This window comes from Protopterus annectens, chromosome 5.part0 (genome assembly GCF_019279795.1).
Source record: "Protopterus annectens isolate FY-2018-M chromosome 5.part0, PAN1.0, whole genome shotgun sequence".
Classification (NCBI taxonomy): domain Eukaryota; kingdom Metazoa; phylum Chordata; order Ceratodontiformes; family Protopteridae; genus Protopterus; species Protopterus annectens.
The window spans coordinates 1,859,660,233-1,859,682,086 of NC_056735.1; the positions used below are offsets into that span (position 1 = coordinate 1,859,660,233).

General features: G+C 37.4%; 1 protein-coding gene across 1 annotated transcript in view; it reads left to right on the plus strand.

Annotated features, from left to right (window-relative positions):
• The window catches only part of CNMD (chondromodulin), a 288,554-nt gene that overhangs the window by 62,073 nt on the left and 204,627 nt on the right, over nucleotides 1–21,854 (plus strand). Inside the window, exon 3 of the mRNA XM_044071687.1 lies at nucleotides 7,218–7,358. Coding sequence (XP_043927622.1) covers nucleotides 7,218–7,358 — 141 coding nt within the window. The remainder of the gene's footprint in view (nucleotides 1–7,217; nucleotides 7,359–21,854) is intronic.

Consider the following 21,854-nt stretch of genomic DNA (forward strand, 5'->3'; position numbering starts at 1 on the left):
GAGAAGTCCCTAAAGATGGTCTCATTTAGTGGTCTCATTTAGTGGTGTCTTGGTACCGCTAAGCCTGATAAAGAAGGTGACTGATGTTTGGTCAGTCTTAAACACGGATGAGGAGATGCATGGTGGGGTATAGCCGATATTGCTTAGGACCATATCAAGGATATTAGACCCTCTAATAAAATGTTTTATAATTTGTTGCAGTGCATTGGTATCAGCAAAGTCTAGAAAATGCTTAGCATTTATATTTTTAGAAGTGTATGTGTGCCAGTCAGTGCTTGGTTAATCGATTTCCCTCAGCAAGAAACTATTTAGTTTGATATTTAATCCCTCAGTGGTATTAAGGTAATTTCCATAATATAGTGTTAATTATTATTATATTATGTTATACATGATTTCAGTGTTTATTCTTTGTCATCTGTCTATATATCTTTGATACTGTGCACACAGTGTTTGTCAATGTACTGAGTAATGATCTCAAAGCCTTGCTGCTCTTTTCCATAAGTGACATGGGATATTTTACCTCTTCCTTATATTGGAGAGGGATAGACCAAAAAGAGATAGCCCAAGTACAGGCTAATATGGGACACCTACTATAACCACTATAGTGATACACAGGCATCATGTAAATAGTTGTAGACTCAAGTTATTATGGCTTCATTTACCGTTAGGCCCTGAATTTAAATATGATTCCATCATTGGTGTGGTGTTGAATGTTTTAGACACATATAGGTAAGCTGAATGGACAAATAAACTTCCAGCAAAAGTGGTGGGCACATTCTCAAAAAACTTAGGAGGGTAAGCATACAAGCTCTACCCATGACAAAAATGCACTGAGTTGTGTCATGGAGAAGGATGTTTCCTGGGAATGTCCGAATAAGTTCCACAATGATTCTCTCCATCACCTAGTCCATGGGTGTTCTGAGGATCATCTCTGCAGTCAGAGGGCCTTACTACCACTGGAATGTCCATTATTTCATGATAATATCTTCCATGGAGATCATTTAGATAATAGGTCGTCTGATAAATTGTTTTGTATTTATATGTGTATATATATATATATATATATATATATATATATATATATATATATATATATATATATATATATATATATATATATATATATATATATATTATATTATTATTTGAAATAGTTCATCTGCGTAAAGTTTCAAACTTGCTGCAGCATATATAATTGTTGTTACAGGAAGCACTTCACATTTAAAATATAAGTTATGTAAGAATTTAATGTCTACAGAGACCAATACGTGGACAAACACAAAACACACACACATACACACACACACACACACACACACACACACACACACACACACACACACACACACACACACACACACAAACACACGCGCGCAAATACACACACACGCGCTCGCACACACATGAGCACAAACACACACACACGCGCGCAAACACACACACGCCACACAGTGCAAACATGGACATACATAGACACAGACAAACTAACTCACCTATAGAAAAAAACACACATAGATGCAGAGGCAAAGACTGACAGATCCACTCATATATACACAGAAACACACACACTGTGTCACACACACACACACACACACACACACACACACACACACACACACACACACACACACACACCAAGATTTACTGCTTTCTTCACTCGGCACTGTTCGACGTTTCATAGTAATCAAATGAATAAAAAAATGTCATGCAGTTCAAGGCATTGAAATCCCCCCCCACAGACACACACTCTCTCAACTGTCCCTAATTTTGCTCTGTCCCTTGAATCTGGTTTAACTTTCTGGTAAATAAGTGAAGATTACTGTTAGTCAGTGAAGTCAGACATTATAGTCTTTATCCAAAATTCTTCATCAGAAAAGTTGAGAGTTGTATGCTGAGCCTGATGCTCACTGTCTGTCTCACATACACACACACACACACACACACACACACACACACACACACACACACACACACACACACACACTGTTATTTTACTTTATTTCCTTTTTTATTTCATGTTCCCTACATAGCAAAGTAGTCTTTTATGAGCATAAAAAATGGCAGCCATTTAGTTCTTTGTCCAACAGTGTATAGATGTACAATTCACCCATTATCTAATGTTGTATTAAGAAACTGGGTAAGGAAGTATACTAGGCTGTGTTTGCACAAATTAGGCTTCCTGGTATCTCATTTGGTCCAATGGAACTAGTTTTTCTGACTTTATTGAGGGTAAGGGTGACCACTTTCATAACTCATACTTAGACATATTAGAGACACTCGCCATTCAGCCCAGTACCATATTCATGGGTAACTTGAACTACCCCAGTATAAATTACAATTCATACCCAGCCCCCTAGCATGCAGGCCCAAAGATTCCTAGACTTTGTAAATACAAAGACCCTGGATCAGATTTTCCACATGCCTACTACAGGGGCAAACACATTGCAACTGGTCATTAAACATGGGCAAATGTTGCACCCCTCTAGTGTAACATCCTCTCTGGTAAGGCCAGACAGTTGTCTTTTTCAAAATAAAAATAAAACTAATGACTCCAGCTAACCCCATAGCTGCTAGGAAGTATTCTAAGGCAAAATGCCTATTATTAAGTAATAACCTGACAAAATTTCAAGCCCTACAAAATCCAGAGAATGCAGCTGCCTGTGCAGAATGGTTCACATAAACTCTGTACAATTACATTAATAGAGGAATTGTGGCAGTTGTAGCCACTAGAAATAAACTCAGAACAAATTCAAAAAACAAGCCATCCTAGTGGAATCCTAACACAAATAGGTTGTACAACAAAAAGAAAAAATTATGGCAAAAGTTAGGAAATTCAATGCCCAACAGGATAAAAACTCCCTTGTCAATCTAAACAAACAGTCCAGAGGGCAAATCAAGTCTACCAAAGTCAAGTTTAAGGTAAGAATAGCCTCCCAGGCCAAAGACAACCATAAAGTTCTCTTTAGCTATGTCAATAACCTCAAAAGCAGTGGAAAACAATTTACAGAACTAATAATAAATGCAGCCACCTACACAGAGCCAGGAGAAATAGCAAATCTACTGGCCTAAAAATTCAGCTCCAGTTTTACCCCCCTTCAATAAATCCTATCAAACATAACCTTTCTCCAACTATCACTAGGGAGCAGGCCAAGACTATTGTATCAATGGGCCCAGATAATGAACCAGGATTCCTCCTAAAAAGCACAAAACGTGACCTATCAGACCAAAATTTCCAACATAGCCTCCAGTCAGGCTTAATGTCTCATGAATTGAGAATTGCATCGATCATTCCACTGCACAAGGGTGGGCCATCTATGGACCCAAAAACTACAGACCCATAAGTCTGACTAGTCTCATATGCAAAGAGGGATGAATAGATGGATAAATAATGACATATAGAATGATTAGACACTGGATCCAACCCAGTTCATTTTCGTCAAGGGAAGATCATGCCTACTCAGCCTGGCAGACTTCTTCGAGAAGGTAACCAAGGCAATGAATGAGGGCAGAATAGTGCTTATTGCCTACCTTGATCTGGCTGAGGCATTTGACACTATATTTCACTCGGGCTTTGTAAACAAACTCTTGGAATTAGATATAAACCCCTATGTTACATGCAGGGTAGCCAGACGGCTCTCAAATAGGACCCAAGAAGTTAGGATAGAGAAGTCCACTTCCACAAAGAGACAAGTCATTAGTGGAGTCTTTCAGGGTTCTGTGTTGGGTCCTCTCCTTTTTGGCATCTGCTTATCAGAAATCAAGGCCAACTTTAAGGGCCTCTGGTTGACCAAGTTTACCGATAATTGCAAACTAGGAGCAGTCATAGAATCTCTCCAAGACACTAACATCTTTCAGGAAGGGATAATACAGATAAATAATTGGTGCCAGAACCATGGTTTAATACTCAATGCCAAGAAATGCATAATAGCTTCCTTTGAAAAGTTGGCTATCCAAGGAAATTACCTCACTGACTGCACACTCCTAAGAATAAACACATTAATCTTGGATTTGGGGACATACATAAATAGTAACCTAGCTTTCAATTAACATGTTTCCAAGGCAGTAAAGAAATCATTCTATGTTGCTCAACTTATAAATAATGGCATGGCATCCATGTCCAAAGAAGTCATTGTTCCATTGTATTCATCCCTCATCAAACCCACCATTCAGTACACAATCCCCTTCAGTATGTACCTGACTAGGCACATGCAGCAACCGGAATATCCACAGATGTTCCTCACAAAAAGAATTCAGGACAGAAATAACATGCCCTATGAGGATCAACTCGAAGCCCAACCCCTATACTCCATCTCCTACAGATTGTTGAGAGGCAATCTATACCTGGTATACAAGGTATCCTTGGATCCTAGTCTGATGAAGCTTTTGCATATTTACAAAACAAATAGCATCAGAACTACCTAATCCAGAGACTTAAACTTTGCCTGCAACATAAATAGGACTTGATAGAGGAACAGGTATGTGTCTCAGAGAATGCCCCTTCTCTGGAACAGGCTTCCCACACAGGTGAAGCAGAGCTCTTCCCTAACCATATTCAGGTGTAAACTGGACATTTGGATGGGAGACTGCAAATTCACCCCTGTTCTGACACCTATGTATCTAGTGGACAGAGGCAGCCTGTAAATGTTTGACCAACCGTGCTCTAGCTTTCATTTAAATATTAAAATATACCCTTAAAAATAACCTCTAGGGTACAAAAAAACTTGGTGGATACATTTTGGAAGTTTCACCTTTAGTGTGGCTTTTCTTCTTAAAATTGTTTTAGTGATCTCTTTTTGGATAGAGTTGACTTTAGGCTTGTTGCGGCTGTGCTGGATAAAGTTTAAAGGTCTTACACATTATTTTTCTTTTGTTTAATAATTAGTTGTTTTTGTAACTTCAGCATTTAGGTTTATTGCATGTATTGCAGAATCTCCACTGTATTTATTCCTAACTTTAGTAAACGTATGAAAGTAGTTATTTAATATATTCTAAAGACCCATGAATGTTTAACCTATAGGTAGGGAGTGGGGACATAAAATATGTAGTCTCAATTATCTGACATGAGGTGATTGTTCAGAGCACCATAGCTGCCATTTGAAAATTCTTTAAGATGATATCACATGGGGTTTATTTATTGATGTAATGAACAAAACATAAGCTTTCACATAAATTGCTTCATCTGAAGTGTGTTTGCGGTGTGTGTGTGTGTGTGTGTGTGTGTGTGTGTGAGACACACACACACACACACACACACACACACACACACACACACACACACACACATACATACACACAAAGTTACGTCAACTGACCCCCTGGGCAATTCCCAGAGTTTTATCCCCCTTAATCCAAAGTTGAAGAAGTCCTTACAGTAACTGAAACAAAAAGCTTCCACTAGCACATCCAATTAAAATGGCTGTTAGTTCATTCAGAAGAGACTTACAACAAAGCTGGTTAAGCAGCATGAAGCACTACAGCTTCTTCATGTCCAACTCACCATCAGAAAGGTCCCTTACCACATATACTGATTAGCTATAGAACTCCCTGTATGACCCAAGAAAGCCACAATGCCTGTCTACAAGAACTAGAGTCACTCAGTATTAAACTCAATACTATTGTCATGGGTGGTCTAAATTATCCAGCTATAGACTGGGAACCTACCCCATGACTTGTGTATAAGCACAGAGATTCCTGGACTTTGTTAATACAAATGCCCTGGATGGAATAACTATTCGGAGTACCTACTAAGCACTAAGAGGAATAACATTTTAGACCTTATCCTTGCTAATATGGGGCATCTTGCACCATCCCTTTCATATCTTCATCACTTATTAAGTCTGACCATAAAGACATCTCCTTTGAAATAAAACTGAATCCAGGGACCACTTCCACCCCTGGCAGGTGTGTTGCCAGTGAATTCCATTTTGTACTCACAGAGGCTTATTGCTGTCCCCCAATCTACCTGTCATTAAATAAAATGGTCATATCACTCAAACTTTTGCCCCCTCCCAAACTTAATGTGTGTAACATTTTCAGCTACTCAGTCAAAAACTATTAGAGGTATTGTTTTTAGATTTGCAATCCTCTGCTTTTAGAGGCATTCATCTAGATGGTTATAAATATAATATCCTTGAAAAAGTCCCAATGTTTCTAAAATCTTCAGAAAAAATGTATTCTTCAGACTACAAAGAGTATGCCTGGCTACACCCTTGGCTCCTGGTACCTTTAAAAATTTCTCCAGGACAAACTGACTACATTGGCAAGCTTCAAATCCCATCAAACCCAGTCAACCCTAGTGAATATGTAGAAACATACTCCACTAAATTATACCAGCTTGTAAACAGTTGAATAGATGCATTTTTACCCAGTAGAAACAAGCAAAGGGCATACCACAAAACAACTCTACCCCACAGAACTTTAATATCAACAAGCTTTACAATAAAAGGGACATATTATTGGTACTGAGGTGACAATGCAACTCTCTCTACCACTGTGCTATCCTTGGCAACACGTTTGTGAATATAAAACATTCTTCTACTTAGCAAGCTCTGTTGGCATTGAGGTATAAAGTCCTGATAATTTTCCCATGATTGAAATCCAATTAGCAGCTCTTGAGTCTGTTGGAGCTGGTGTTGGAAGGCTAGGTGTGCTTATACTTGGAGGGAGGGGGGATGAACAGATATAGCCAATGCCACAATTCCTCTGAGAAGTAGTGGCACAGTGGTAGGTAACTCTCAACTGTGATGGACTTACAGTATCTGTAACTGTTATAATGGAGTATAAATTATCTTATTCATGATGATTTTATTTCTTAAAGAGCACAATTATAGTTTTCTAACTTTTACTGAATTCTGCTGACGAATGCTTGTGAAAAAAATATATAATGATATATGCTAAGGTGCACTCAGAGTGATACAAGTGCCTGTAATGTTATTTAAGTTATTAAATGTGCATATTAACAAATTACTGAGCTATATTTATTTAAGATCAATAATGACTTATGTTTTTAAAATATCAGAAGTTGATTTTTGAAAGTAAGAACTGGTAACAACTATGTAGAAAATGTGTTAAGTAGTTTCTGCTTAGCAGTGAAAGTTGCAGGGCACACATGACCCATCTTTCTTCCAGGTGTGTCTTTATGAAGTACAGAAAACTGAATACTATCAAAATCAATAGAGTGAATAGTCATATAATATTGTGTATGTGCTTATGTGCAGGTATATAATGTACATTATAGTATGAGCATCAATGGAAGAGTGCAGGAGGGATCCATGGAAATAGATACAGAAAATAACCAGGAGACCTTCAAAACAGGAAGTGGAAATGACGAGGCAGTAGAAGTTCATGACTTCCAAATTGTAAGTTGTCGACAATTTTTTACTTTTCTATAATAAAGCAATTATTGTTCAGAATTAAAACAACATTTCAAGTACAGTTGCATTAAGCTTCACTAAACTGAAGTATTTTAATTTAATTAAAAAAATTAAAAGCACATTTTTTTTTTAAATCCACAATTTGGCATGTATGTTGAAATGAATGCATCACAGTGCAGTTTTACAAACCTGTCAATTGGGCACAGTGGAAGTCTTTCCATAATTCACACACAGTACTCCATGTGGTGCAGTATATTACATTTATACTGTAATAAAAAGCCACAAACCCAGTGTTTAATATCCATGAAAGGCTATGATTGTTTCACTGTGCTGATTAAATAGCTGAGGTGGTCATGGTAAGGCTGGCTTAAGGTCTAGGAATCTAAGTAACACTGTTAGTGGTGCTACTGACTCCATTTATAAGTACCATAGTTGTAAAACAGAGGGCAAACTTCCCCTGAGAGATGATATATGAGGTTGGTAGACTCTAAAAGGATCAAAAGGATCAAATGGCAATGAAAAGGAAGACCCAAAAGGAAAAGAGATGGATGGACAATGCTTGGGGCCAGTACAAGGACATTTAGTGGACAGAATGCCCCATCAGTGCATTCTGTTACTGGAGAGAAAAAAACATACATTGTTTAATAAACAAAGCATGGAAGATTGACAGCAAGAAGTGGAGTATCATCATGCAAGAATACAAGATGTTCAGGAAAGCTATGACTGGAAGGAAAGGGAGGTATAATTGTCTCTGTGGGACTAAATCATTAGAATGGCGGAAATAGGTGAGGAAGTTATGAGGGATCTGACAGTTTGAGGTACTATGAAGTAGAGAACAGGAAGTTAACTAATGGCAGTGAGTAGACAAGGCTATTATGAGTAAAAGAGTAAAAGAGCAGTAGAATCATGGGTTTATCAGCAAACTGGAGAGATGGGATGAACACTGTGTGAGGCACTCACCATAAAGATAGATGTTTGACTTCATTCCTTTAATGTTTTCCTGGAATAATAATTTGTAGGTATCTTCCCTCCTCTCAGTTTTGACAGATTTTTCTCTATCAGTCCTCCACACTCCCATTACCCAGAGCTTGTCTTCTTCCTCCTGGGAGTGGCAAGCTATATGGACTGCAGAAAGAAGAAGAAACATCCAGAGATCTTTGGAGATGCGTGTCTAAAAAAATCTAACATTAAACAAATTGGCATAATAGAAACACCTGAAGGGCCACACCACCTTTGTTTCAGGGAAACAAAGAAATAATATGAGCCACCTGATGGTGACAATGGGACAACTGCAATATTTCTCACAACAGAAAGGGTGTTACCACGTTTCTGTTGTTGGCCCTGGCCAACATATTTCATTTTATTTATTTTTATTGTATTTGTTTATTGGGATAGAGCACTAAACTCCATTGACCTTTTTTAGACTCAGCCTGTTATCTCTGTCAGGTTAAGTGACTTTCCCACAGTCACAAAGTTTGGCAATGGAGGCTGGAGAAATCAAACCCTAGACCACTGGACCACAGGAAACAGCTCATTCAGAGCTTGGCCAACTTACATATGTCATGTAAGAGAAAGGCTGACTAGCAATTGTTGTCCATGAAAGCTGCAAGTGAAGCCAAAGTACACAAATCCAGAAGTGGTCATTTTATTCTAAGCCTGTGGTCTCTGCAGCAGGCTGGATAGACTGCAGAGTCAGTCCCATGGTATACACTACTAGCAACACCAAGTACTAAGACCAGGCAGATAGCGCACAACACATACTCAGGACAGTGGTGGAAGGAAGAAACAGTAATAACAGAGAGACAAAACTGAAGCTGAACATCTGTAGTTATCATGCATCTGTCACTGCCACACACTGCTGCACTCTTCACTCCTGCTTCTCAGCTGAACATCTGTAGTTATCATGCATCTTTCACTGCCACACACTGCTGCACTCTTCACTCCTGCTTCTCAGCTGAACATCTGTAGTTGTCATGCATCTGTCACTGCCACACACTGCTGCACTCTTCACTCCTGCTTCTCAGCTGAACATCTGTAGTTGTCATGCATCTGTCACTGCCACACACTGCTGCACTCTTCACTCCTGCTTCTCAACTGAACATCTGTAGTTATCATGCATCTGTCACTGCCACACACTGCTGCACTCTTCACTCCTGCTTCTCAGCTGAACATCTGTAGTTATCATGCATCTGTCACTGCCACACACTGCTGCACTCTTCACTCCTGCTTCTCAGCTGAACATCTGTAGTTGTCATGCATCTGTCACTGCCACACACTGCTGCACTCTTCACTCCTGCTTCTCAGCTGAACATCTGTAGTTGTCATGCATCTGTCACTGCCACACACTGCTGCACTCTTCACTCCTGCTTCTCAGCTGAACATCTGTAGTTATCATGCATCTGTCACTGCCACACACTGCTGCACTCTTCACTCCTGCTTCTCAGCTGAACATCTGTAGTTGTCATGCATCTGTCACTGCCACACACTGCTGCACTCTTCACTCCTGCTTCTCAGCTGAACATCTGTAGTTATCATGCATCTGTCACTGCCACACACTGCTGCACTCTTCACTCCTGCTTCTCTGGGATAATAACTTGTGGGTAGAGTCACAAGACATACAACTCAAAGAGAAGAAGGGAGTAGGATTCCCCAGTGACCCAGCAATAACATTCTCAGAGTGGCTGAAATCAGAAAAGGAACACAAAGAGAAGAGTAAAGTAGATCCTCCCTGTCAGTAAAAGAAACGAGTACAAGTGATTAGTCCAGTAGATCCTCCCTGTCGATATAAGAAACAGAGTACAAAAAGAAAAGTTTGTGGACATGAGGGTTAGGACGGGGTAGGTGAGTTAGGGTTAGGGCGCGGGTCAGGTAAGTGTGCGATTTTGTGGACATGAGGGTTAGGATGGGGTAGGTGTGTTAGGGTTAGGGCACGGGTCAGGTAAGTGTGCGATTTTGTGGACATGAGGGTTAGGACGGGGTAGGTGAGTTAGGGTTAGGGTTAGGGTGTGGGTGAGGTGACTGTGCGATAGTGATGGACCTTAAGGTTAGGGTTAGGGTTTGGGTTAAGGTAAGTGGATAGTTAGTGGTGTATGTATTGTTTAGTGTAGGGTTAAGCGTAAGGGTTTAGGTGTATGTGTGTGGATTGCTGTTTGTGTGGTGTGCTCGTGTTGTGTGTATGTGTTTTGGAACAGCAAATTTTTTCTCTAGGAAAACATTTGCTGTTCTGAATGTTCAATGTTTTAAATTTTCGATTCATAGGGTTCGATATTAGAACACTCGAAATTTTGACTGTTCGGTATTCTAATATAGACCCTGTAAATGACTACCTTTGCCTCATATAAAAAGGTATGTCATCATCAGGAAGAGGAATGGGGACTGGTCACATAATCATGTACACGAGCCTCTTACAAGCTGGCACTTTAAAGCTTTTTATTATACAAGAGAAGATTAGTCTTTTGTTATGCACTTCGGGAGAATCGAGCCCTGTAAAAGTGGGCACAGCTTCTCATATTACATGTGATACAAGTATTGATAAGGATAAGTCAGAGTGGAAAAAGTTCTGTAATACAGCTTTCATAATTAGCTTGAAGAAATATGAGCCCCACAAAGGCAGGCACAGCCTCTCATACTACATGTGTTTCAAAACACGCTAATAAAGTCTGGAGATAGTCTCATAAAAGCAGGCAGTTTCAGTGATCAAAGTGTAAACCACTCTGTTAGACCTGATGAAGCTCAGGTGAAAGTGTTTTCTTAAATATAGTTCTATAGTGGTAGCTCATGGTGTGTTATCATGTTTTGTTTGTTAAAAATAAAAATAAAAGCCTTGTAACTGAGAATGAGATTCCACATGCTGGTGAGCAGGTCTTTTAGGAATATCCAAATAAAGGACTAACCTTTAAGCTTTCTAACTGGCTCCTTTTTTCCAACTCCCAGATTTTCCTCCAATCAACTGTCCTGGACCCTCCCATCACTGTCTGTAACTGCCTTTAAGTAACAGACCTGTTGAATGTAATGTATTAAAATAAGAACACCTATCTATCTACTTGCTTAACTGAAGAAACAACATGAAATATAAACAAGGCATATTTATTCCTCCCACAGGGAGAGTATCAGAGACAGACATTTTCCTACATCTGCTAGCTAAAGTGATTTTATCTGGACTAATCCTTTGCACTCTGTTTCTTGTTTGTCTTGCCACCTTCTGGGTCATAGATGGGATACTAGACTTAACTTGAGCCTTCTGGATTACCTCTGTTACCTGTCACTATAATAATAAGAAGAAGAAACCAGAAGCGTGGTCACAACCCCCACCCTTTCTAGAACACTGAGCACTTTCGCTAACCAAAAGGGCTAATCCTATAGATTGAGCCTCACAAAGGAGAATATATTTGAAGGAATCATCTCATATAATATCAGTTCTTTACTCCAAACCTGAGAGTTGGCAGCATCAGTACTAATAAAGGATAAGCCTCCTTAGCACGTAGAGCCGGAATGAAAAACTGATTGTCTTTCCTAAACCTAAACCTAATCCTATAGAAACAGATATAGTTCTTGTATGTAAAATTACACTGCCCATTTAAGGCTGCCCTTTTGAGGTATAACTGCTAATTAAGAGTAGTACTCAGCATATTAGACCTAAAGCAACAAGAAAGTGTATAATAAATGCAGTTATAAGTATGAAGAGAAATCTTAACATCAATGTGTATGACAATCAATACACTTTGTGAATCTCCCTTGAAGAGAAATTATGATAGGACAGCAGAGACTGCTGAAAAACACTGAGTAGCTATGTGACACCCGTGCCCTGGCCCAGCAATCAAAGAGCCTCAATCCTCACCACTAACACCAGAGAGGGGCGTCTCATATAGGGGGAAAGGATAACAAATACATACAGTAAAGTGCAATTTCCCTTAAGAGCACACAGAGATCACAGTCAGTCTGGGGCTGGTCACTCCCTTGCTCCCCAAGTCCCCAATAAGACTCCCCACTGGCACAGCTATAGGGTCCAGAGCTCAGCCTAGCTGGGCAAGCTAAAATCTCCAGCACCCTCTCTGTCCAACCAGTGCTTCGTGTCCCTGCCAAAGTAGCTCACACACACACACACACACACACACACACACACACACACACACACACACACACATACACACACACTTTGAGATAAGAGTTTACACAACCACACAGACACTTCTGGGGAAGTCTGGCACAGGTTCTCCAGCTGTGCCCCCTTTTACCCAGACTACATGGTAGTAATTACTGCCACTACCCAGCTAATATTTATCAGCTACTCAAAGGCCCTTAAAAGGGTGTCCAATTATTACTGTGCAATATTATTATCCAATTGGTAGTATAGCCCAGGGCTAAAGCTATAGGAGTGGCTTTGTACAATTTTACCAAAGGCATATATTCTAAAGAGCTTAAATTATATCTACACAAACCAGCCACAGTTAAAAGGTTTTAAAATATTTAATAATAAATAATTAAAACCACAAAACAATACTTTCTACTACACAATCAGTGCTAGTCAAGAGAGTTCAGAGATCACACAGAAATACTCAAAATAAATCAGTAGTACAGTACTAACATCACAGAAAACCACTTGGTCTAAACTTTCTAATTCCTAGCTATTGCTACAAGAAAACACACTTCTAAAATAACTTACTTATAGAGCAAGGCAGAGTGCTGTGAGTTGGATAATCAAGGCAAAATGCTTAATAATCTCTGGTTCTCACTGTTTAAATTGAAACTGCAGTTCTAATAAAACATTACATCATCTTTTACACTTTTCTGGTATTCCCAGGCTGACAGAAACTGCATTTACATTCTTTTACATTTAAAGCAATAAAGGACATTCCACATGTAAATTCTGGCCATTAACTTTAGCCTTAAAACAATAGGCAGGAAGCCTTCATCTAGTCAGACTGGAGCCGACTTATAAACATCAAAGGCACTCATGAAATCATTTTAATTTCAAAGGACCAACAAGAAATGTTTGACTTCGCTTTCTTTACAGCAGATGGCAATGTTGCCACATTGTTTTGAGTTCAACATTTCACAGTATTTACAAATGATAGAATTATGTATAAAATTCTATCTGGCTAGGCTGGCAGCCTTCACCCATCTCTACCAGTCTCCACAAGCTATACTGCTATAAAAAGCTACTAAGTAAGTGTTTGATATCTCTGAAAAAAATACACCTTTATCCCACAACACAATGTCACATCTTAGCCTCTTTATCCAAAAGAAGGAAAGGCATCATATATATCCTTCATATTAATCCAAACATCTACCAGGTATATAAGCACTACAGGAGAAAGTGGCAGAAAACAGTAAGCACATCCTCAAAAATATTTTGCCACTTTTTACAGGCAACAAATCCCCTCAAAATCGTGACACACCATTCTCATAAGATGTCTAAACTGACATGCAAAGAAAGAAAAGGAGAGGTACAATGAGAGGAAGGAGAAGACCGTGTAAGCTCCTGAAAGAGCTGACTTTCAACAGAAGTGGAATGGACTGCCCTCAGCCCTTCACTGATAGAAATCATTAGACATGAGCTGTATAATTACTGAAAATGAACAATGCCTGGTGCGGCCCCAAGACTCCTTTCCACACCATAATCTTGGTGCAATTTGTATTACCTTAGAAATAATAGTCTTTATACAATTTGTATTACCCTAGAAATAATGCCTTAAAAAAAAGACACACACGCACACACACATATACACACACACAGGCAGAAAAGGGAAAAAAGAGGAGGAATAGCCACAGATGTTGGCCAAATAAATTACACATTTCAGTTATTGCAAAGATTCTGACATTGCTTGTAACTTATCAGCACACTGATAAACTAGAGCAGTGATGGTGAACCTGTGACACATATGTCAAAGGTGATACACCACAAAGTTTTGGGTGACACACCAGTGTTTACCCACACCCGAGTTACCAAAGAAACTGTTTTTGCATTTGGTTGCTCGTGTGAAGTGTATTGAATTATTTTGTGCCAGGAGCCAGTTCAACAACACTGCTGCAGAAGTAAGGAAGTTATTAAAGTCAAAGACTGTTTTGGTATACTATCTCAATATGGTCTGTAAAGGGCAGTGCTGACAATGTTTTCTCTTCGTAGTTACACTTCTGCAAAGGGCAAGTAGTCTGTGTTTCTAAGCATGTGCTGTTACATTCCTCTCAACTGTCCCTCTGAATCCCTCTTAAAACTGGAATCTTTTTACACTTAGTGGCAATAATTAGATTTACAGATTTTACTTCAGAAAATGCATATTAATTCACATTCATTTTTTCTGTCAGGGTCTCAAATTCATAGTACTAGTAGTTTAAAACTATTCATGTCTCTTATTTCTAGATTTGTGCCTGATTCTGTTGAGATTTGTCCCTGATATATTGAGAGCTAGGCTATTTTATTTATTTATTTATTTATTTTATTATTGTTATATATTTTGCCTTGGGGGTGATACACCACCAGAGTCAAGTTAGACATTTTCTGAATTTTTGACACGCCGAGCCCAAATGTTTCACCATCACTGAACTAGAGTCATAGAATATGACACTACTCTGTTACATTGGAGTGCCTTTCATTTGCTCAAAGTTCAGATGGTCAAGTTTTGCATGATTCTACATTACTTCAAAGTTATTTGGTTGATGTATATAACCAAGTGAAAATGGATAATCTGTGTGTGTGTTTCTGAATGTGCATATGTGTAAGTGTGTGATGGTGTTTGAATGTGTGTATGTGTGTTTGTGTGTAGGATTTGGGTTCTGTATGTCTTGCTGGCTGTTTGTTTGAGATCTCAAACAGTGAGGTAAAGAGTTTTTCCTTATTCCTCATTGTTGTGTGATCTTGGAGGTAGTATATTTAATTAGTGAGGGTTCTTGGGGGCTACCCCCTGCAAAAACATTTTTTTGTTGTTGTTTTTCAATGTTTTTTCAACATTTCTGTTGAATTTATGTAGTGTGTTCAATATATTGAAATGTTAAATTAATGATATTCAGTGTTTCAGTATAGACCCTTATATTGTAACCACACATATCCCAAGTGTCCTCAGTTGTGCAATACCATGAAGGAAATTACAGAGTCCCCTACCTCTTTATAGCAAAGCACCCAAAGAAGTCAGACTGAATATTTAAATAGCACAAGTGTCATACCACAGTAGCATTACTGACTAGCAAACAAACACAGAGGTGGTTACTGTAAAAGCACCTTCCAGTCAACAACCTGAACAGCAAAGTTGAATAAGTCATAGAAGGTTGCCTGTTTCAAACATGTTATACTGACCATAGAAGAGCCTGCAAGGTTGAAGGGATCACAGTAGTTTACCTGCAGCATGATAGTGTACTGCTAAAGAGTTTACAGCAGCATAACAAAATAAGCACAAACCTTAGCAGAACTGGGTAGGTCCCACACCAGTTACCATCAGTAAATAAGCAGTGTGAGCTACAGTAGGATTTCACAGCTGGAGAGCACTCAGCAGCAGTCAAACAAAACTAAATGCAGCAGAACTCTATGGCTAAACAGCCTACATCAGTGTACTAGTAAAATTTAATGCAAAGTAGCAAAGACGCTGTACAGCCCAAGAACCCACCATAATTACAAGCAGAAAAATTACATGAACCATAACAGAACAGCATGGCTGCATGACCTACAGTACTTTTACTAATCACAGACGAACAACACTAAATGCAACAGAAATGCATAGCTGAAAGGGTTACAAAAGTTTCCCAGCAATGATAACCAAATAACATTAGCTATAGTAGAATTGGATAACTGAATAACTCACAGTAGTTCAGCAGCAGAAAAGAAACAATACTTGCTACAGAAGAGCTGCATGGCTAAGGGACCTACCAAATGTTACTAGCATCAAACAATCAAAAAGCATTATAAAAACCAGAACCACATTTCTTTATTTTTATTTTATTTTATTTATTTATTGCTGTGGTGGTGCTGCTGTAGCGTTGTTGCCTCACAGTTAGATGTTGCACGTTCGATTCTGAGTTAGAGCGTCTTCTGTGTGTCGACATGCATGAATGGGCATTCCTTCGCTGAAGGTTGTGCATTAGACCTGGCAAGCCAGCACGTAAAACTCTACTGCCAATCATTAGCGGACCGGATTTCCGCTGTGGCGACCCCTAACCGGGAAAGCCGAAAGACAGTTATTTTATTTTATTTATTTATCCTTTGTTGACTGGGTTAGTCCCACTAAGCTAGTTTCTTGTTTTCAGGGGAGACTGTAGATGATAATATACTACTAATGCAAACGTGGCCAGGACACTGGGGAACTTCACCTACTCGTCATTGTTTTGAGAGGGGACCCATTTTGCAGGAGCACTTCCTGTTTCTGTTCCAGGTGCAGAGGTAGCCCAAGGAAACAGGGAGGCATATGGAGAGAGAATGGGATGATGGAGTGGTGAAAAAATTGAGGCGAAAGCAAATATCGAGTTCAGAGAATGTGTGTAGGATTCTGAGGAATTGTTTCACAGAAATCTGTTATGAAGATGAATCAGCAAATGATGGATGTATAATTACAGCCCTCCAGTCTGGAGGGTTTTGGGATGATTTTCTTAAAGAAATGGTGTTGCAGAGAGAGCCAGAAAATGAAGGAGATATTTCCATTATGGAAAAAAATATAAAAGTAGGATGCAGAGACAATCCTGAAGAATAGTGGCAAAATGGAAAAGAAAACATATACAGACAAAGTAAAAGAAGGCAAATGAGGAGTAACAGAAAAGAAGACAGAAGAAAATGAAAACTGGAAGTACATGGTAAGGATTCAAGAAAAGAAGAGAGAAATAAACAGGTATGAAATGTGGGACAATTTAATAGCTCATTTGGGTGTAAAAGCAATTTTTTTCAATGGAAAATTTTCTTGGAGAATATGAAACAAGGAAAGACTGCAACCCATGGAATCTTTATGTGATAAAAGCAAACAGAAAATTCATGTACAATTTTGAACAGAGGTAGAATGAGAGACTTTGAAAGGACATTCGAAAACTTTATGTAAAGAAGCACTAGACATTGCAAAAGTTTATGACAAAAGGGGTTGATGGATTGGTGGCTGAGATTGTAATATTGTGTTAAAAATACAATGAGAAGCAATCATACATATACTCAGCAGGGTTAGCCACCTGGCGGTGTAAACCTTGGCTCGAGATGATTGTCACTGTTGAGGTGACACCCTGACCCCATGGGCAAGCACAGCAGATAGTGTTGTCACCTCACAGCAAGAGGACCTCAGTTTGATTCTCAGCTGGGGTGAATTGGACACTCTAAATTGGACATAGGTGCGAGTGCAAGTGTGCAGTGTAAAAGAACTACTGCAGCAGGGCTAGCCAACCAGTGGTGTAATCCTTGATTCTAGATAATTGCCACTGGTGAAGTGACACCCTTACCCAATGTGCAAAAATGGGAAAAAGGGATTGTGGATGGATGGGCCCAGCATGATAAATGTGGAGGGGATGGGGTGTTGTAAAATACTGGGGACAACCCAAAACATGTTTTTTTTTTTTTTTTGGAAAATAAGGGCATTTAATAAGTAACTGTGACAAAAGAAATGCTGTATTTGTTGGAAAATGGGATATGATGCAAGAAATGTGAAAGACACAAGGTACAGTGGTTGATTCTCACCTTTTGGAGGGGAAATTGTCTAGACTTAAAATGTCTTATTAAAAAGCTAGCCTAGTAATTAGCTATAGACTTTTAAATCCAAGAATCGAAGGAAAAGGGAATATGAAAATTTTAGAGTGGTTTCTGTAAATGTAAATAGTGTTATGAATATAGTAAGAAGAATAGGGATTTTGGAGTGGTATAATGCATTTAATGCAGATGTAATTATTTTAAAAGACATGATTAAAGATTACAAACAGAGAAACTATGGGGAGGAAAGATAATCTGGAATTTGGGAAATAAGAGATGTTCTGGAATTGCTGTATTCTACATAAATGCAGTAAAGATATTAGATGTAACTTTAGCAAAAATGGGAAGGATAAACATTGTAGGTTTAAAATTGAAAGAACAAGTGTATAGCATTATAACATTATATGCCTATACTAATTGTAAAGAAAGGGAAAGCTTATTTCATCAGATTTTCGACTATGTAGTGATAAGTATGTATTATAATAACAGGTCACTTTAACTGTGATATAAGAAGTAACCATAAGAAGAAAGGAAATTACATAAGAAAAATGTTAGAAGTTATAAGATGTGGTAAATTAAAACTTAGGGACAAAAATTCATAGAATTACACAAGTGGTATGTGTAGGGGTCTACTACAAATGATCAAAATTTCAGAACATCAAACCTCTGATCATCGAAGACCAGAGGATCAAAGTTTTGAAGTATCAAACCTACAAAAGAAAATACAATGTGAAAACTTCTTATTTCACATTTTTCAGAGGGGGCAGGTTCCCCTGCACCCCCACTCCCCTTGCTACCTAAATATACCAATTCTGAGATCGCACTACAGTGAAAAGAATGGTAAAGCTCCTGTCCTGCACTGTACAGCGATTTCCATTCACAAGGTTTGATATTTCAAAACTTTGATCATCTGGTCTTCACAGTTCAGTGATTTGATGTTCTGAAATTTCGATCCTTTGAAGGAGACCCATGTGTAGAACTGAAGTAGATTATTTTATAGTATCAGAAGGTTTAGTTATAGCAGAAAGGGAGGTAGTTGAAACAGGGTTTTCTGATCATCTTGCAATATGGCTAGAGATAAACAAAAACAATGAATATATAAAAATAGGCAAAGGAATAAAAAGGATAAATGAGAAAACATGGAATGAAGAGAGAAATAGATTAGTAATACAGTTATGGAAAGATCATATTACTATGAAAACATTTTATAAAAAATCGGTCTGAATGGTGAATGATATTTAAGGAAAAAAATTGAATTTTTTTTTACAGTGGCAATATGATGTGAGAAAAGTATAAATAGAAAAGTACAAAAAATATATAACAATGCATTGGAAGATTTAGAACATCGTGATAAAAAGTGTTTTGACAAATAAAAAGATTTATAGCAAAGAAATCAAGAAAAATATAAGAACTGTTATATAAGTAAATATATTTTTTACAAGGAAAAAGAGAAGTATCAGGTTACTTAAGCAGATTAGTAAAGGAAGAGGGTAGAGTAATGAGAGAAATAAAAATGTAGAAGGAAAATAGAAAGAACTCAGGAAAAGATCATGAATAGTGTAGTAGAATATGTACAATATTTTTTTAAAGAAAAAAGAAAGTAGTGAATAAAACCTGGAAAGTAAAAAGTTAACAGAAAAAGATAATAAAGCATTGGAAAAGGATATTTCTTTAAATGAGCAAGATAAAGTATTAGGACAAGTAAATATAAATTTGGCTTCAGGACCAGATGGAATGGGATATGTAATGTATAAACATTTAAGAGATTGGTAAAACAATATTTTTAAATATTTTGAATGAATGGTTAAATTAAGGTTTTATGTATAAAGAATTATGTAGTGGAATACTTAAGTTCATATGGAAGAAGGAAGCTCAATGGCAATTAAAAAACTGGAGTGCAATAATATTGACTAATAATGATTATAAGATTTTTATGAAAATAATACAAAAGAGATTTGAAATTGAAAATGTTATGTAAGATAGTATAAAGGGGAAGGGTTGTCAACAATTATTAATGATAGTTAGAGAAGTTGTGGTTGATATTATGAATAGAAAAGAAAAAGCAAAAATCATGATAGGAGACCATAATAAGGCATTTGACAGAACTGGATATGAAATCTCATGTTAATAATGAAATAATATAATATAATACAAGTGAGAAAGTTGGGAAATTATGCATGCCAGTGTGTATAATAATAATAATAATAATAATAATAAAGTTAAAATACTTGTAAATAGTTAAGCCAAGAGGTACATATGAAGAGTGGTGTAAGACAGGGAAATCCAATGAGCTGTATACTCTGCATTAGTTATGAATATGATAGCATATGAAATAAATTACACAATAAAGGAAGTGGGGTATATAACACCTGAAGGGGTAAGAATTCCAGTTCTGTTAACATATGCAGATGACATTGCAATAATTGCCAATAAATAAATTATGGATAAAAGAAGTCCTAATTTGCACAAATGAGTGTCTAGAGGTGATAGGGATGGCTTTAAATAAAGAGAAAAGTAAAGGTTAGGTGATGTAGTAAAGCTAAGGGGTATATATTTTACAATGAATGAAATTTCTGTGTGTTAGCTATAAAATTTGGGAATATAGATATACGTAGAATTCAATTGGAAAAAAAACAATAGAAGAAATAAAGCAAATGTCTTTTCTGGAGAACATATAAATTACCATTCAGAACAAAAGGCTTATTTGTTAAATTCAGTAATGATGGGAAAATAACATACTTTGAAAGTGTATTTATGCTGCCAATGGTATTTAAAAAGGAATCATTGCATATATTTGTTTTTCATTTATATGGAGCTCACGGTTAAACCCAGTAAAATAAGAGTTTTCTATGTAAATAAAAAAGAAGGAGGTTTAAGGTTAATTAACATAGTGGTATATGCTGCTTCATTAAATTTGTACAAAGTGTTAAAGTGGATAAATGAAAAACATGAGAGATTAGTAGTAAAACTGTATAAATATAAGTATGATAAATTTTGGGGAAAGGTAAAAAGAGTAAAAGAGAAAATGAGTATATAAATCTTTCTTCTTTTGGCTTTTCCTGGTTAGGGGTCGCCACAGCGGATCACCCGTCCGCTCATGATTGGTAGTGGAGTTTTACGGTGTCGAGTTGCCAGCCCAGTGCCCAACCTTTCACAGTAGGCACACACACACACACACACACACACACACACACACACACACACACACACACACGCACTCAATGAGTATGTAAATGATGAAATAAAATGTTACCAAGAAAAAGATAGAAAAGTCTGGTGTAAGAATGTAATGATAAAACATTACTATATAAAACCATGGGAAATCTAACAGATGAAAAAATAAAGTATAACAATAAGAAACAAATGGTGTAGTCAGAAAGTAGAATGTCAAGATTTTTGTGGAAACTGGTAATAGATAATTTGCCAGTAAAAAGAAATATGCCATATAAAAAGAAAAGTGATATAATATGTTCACATTGTCAAGAAAAAACTGCAGAACATGAAATGTAAAATAGTAAAAAAGTTATGGAGAAAACTATGTAAATAATTTTTTTCAAAGATATAAAAGAAGTGGATAAAATAAACATGGATATGATTAAATATGGATATTATAAGAACAGAAGTAAAGAATGCGCTAAAAGAATAGACAAAAAGTTGTTTTATATTACATGGATCATATGGAATAAAAGAATAAATGAAATTATGTTTAATGGTAAATGGATTTTAGCAACAATATTAGGTAAGATCAGGTTGTGGTTATGGAAAAAGGAGTGGAGGTCTAACAGAGATGAAAATTTAATATGATTTTAAAGGAAAATATTAATATGTGTAAACAG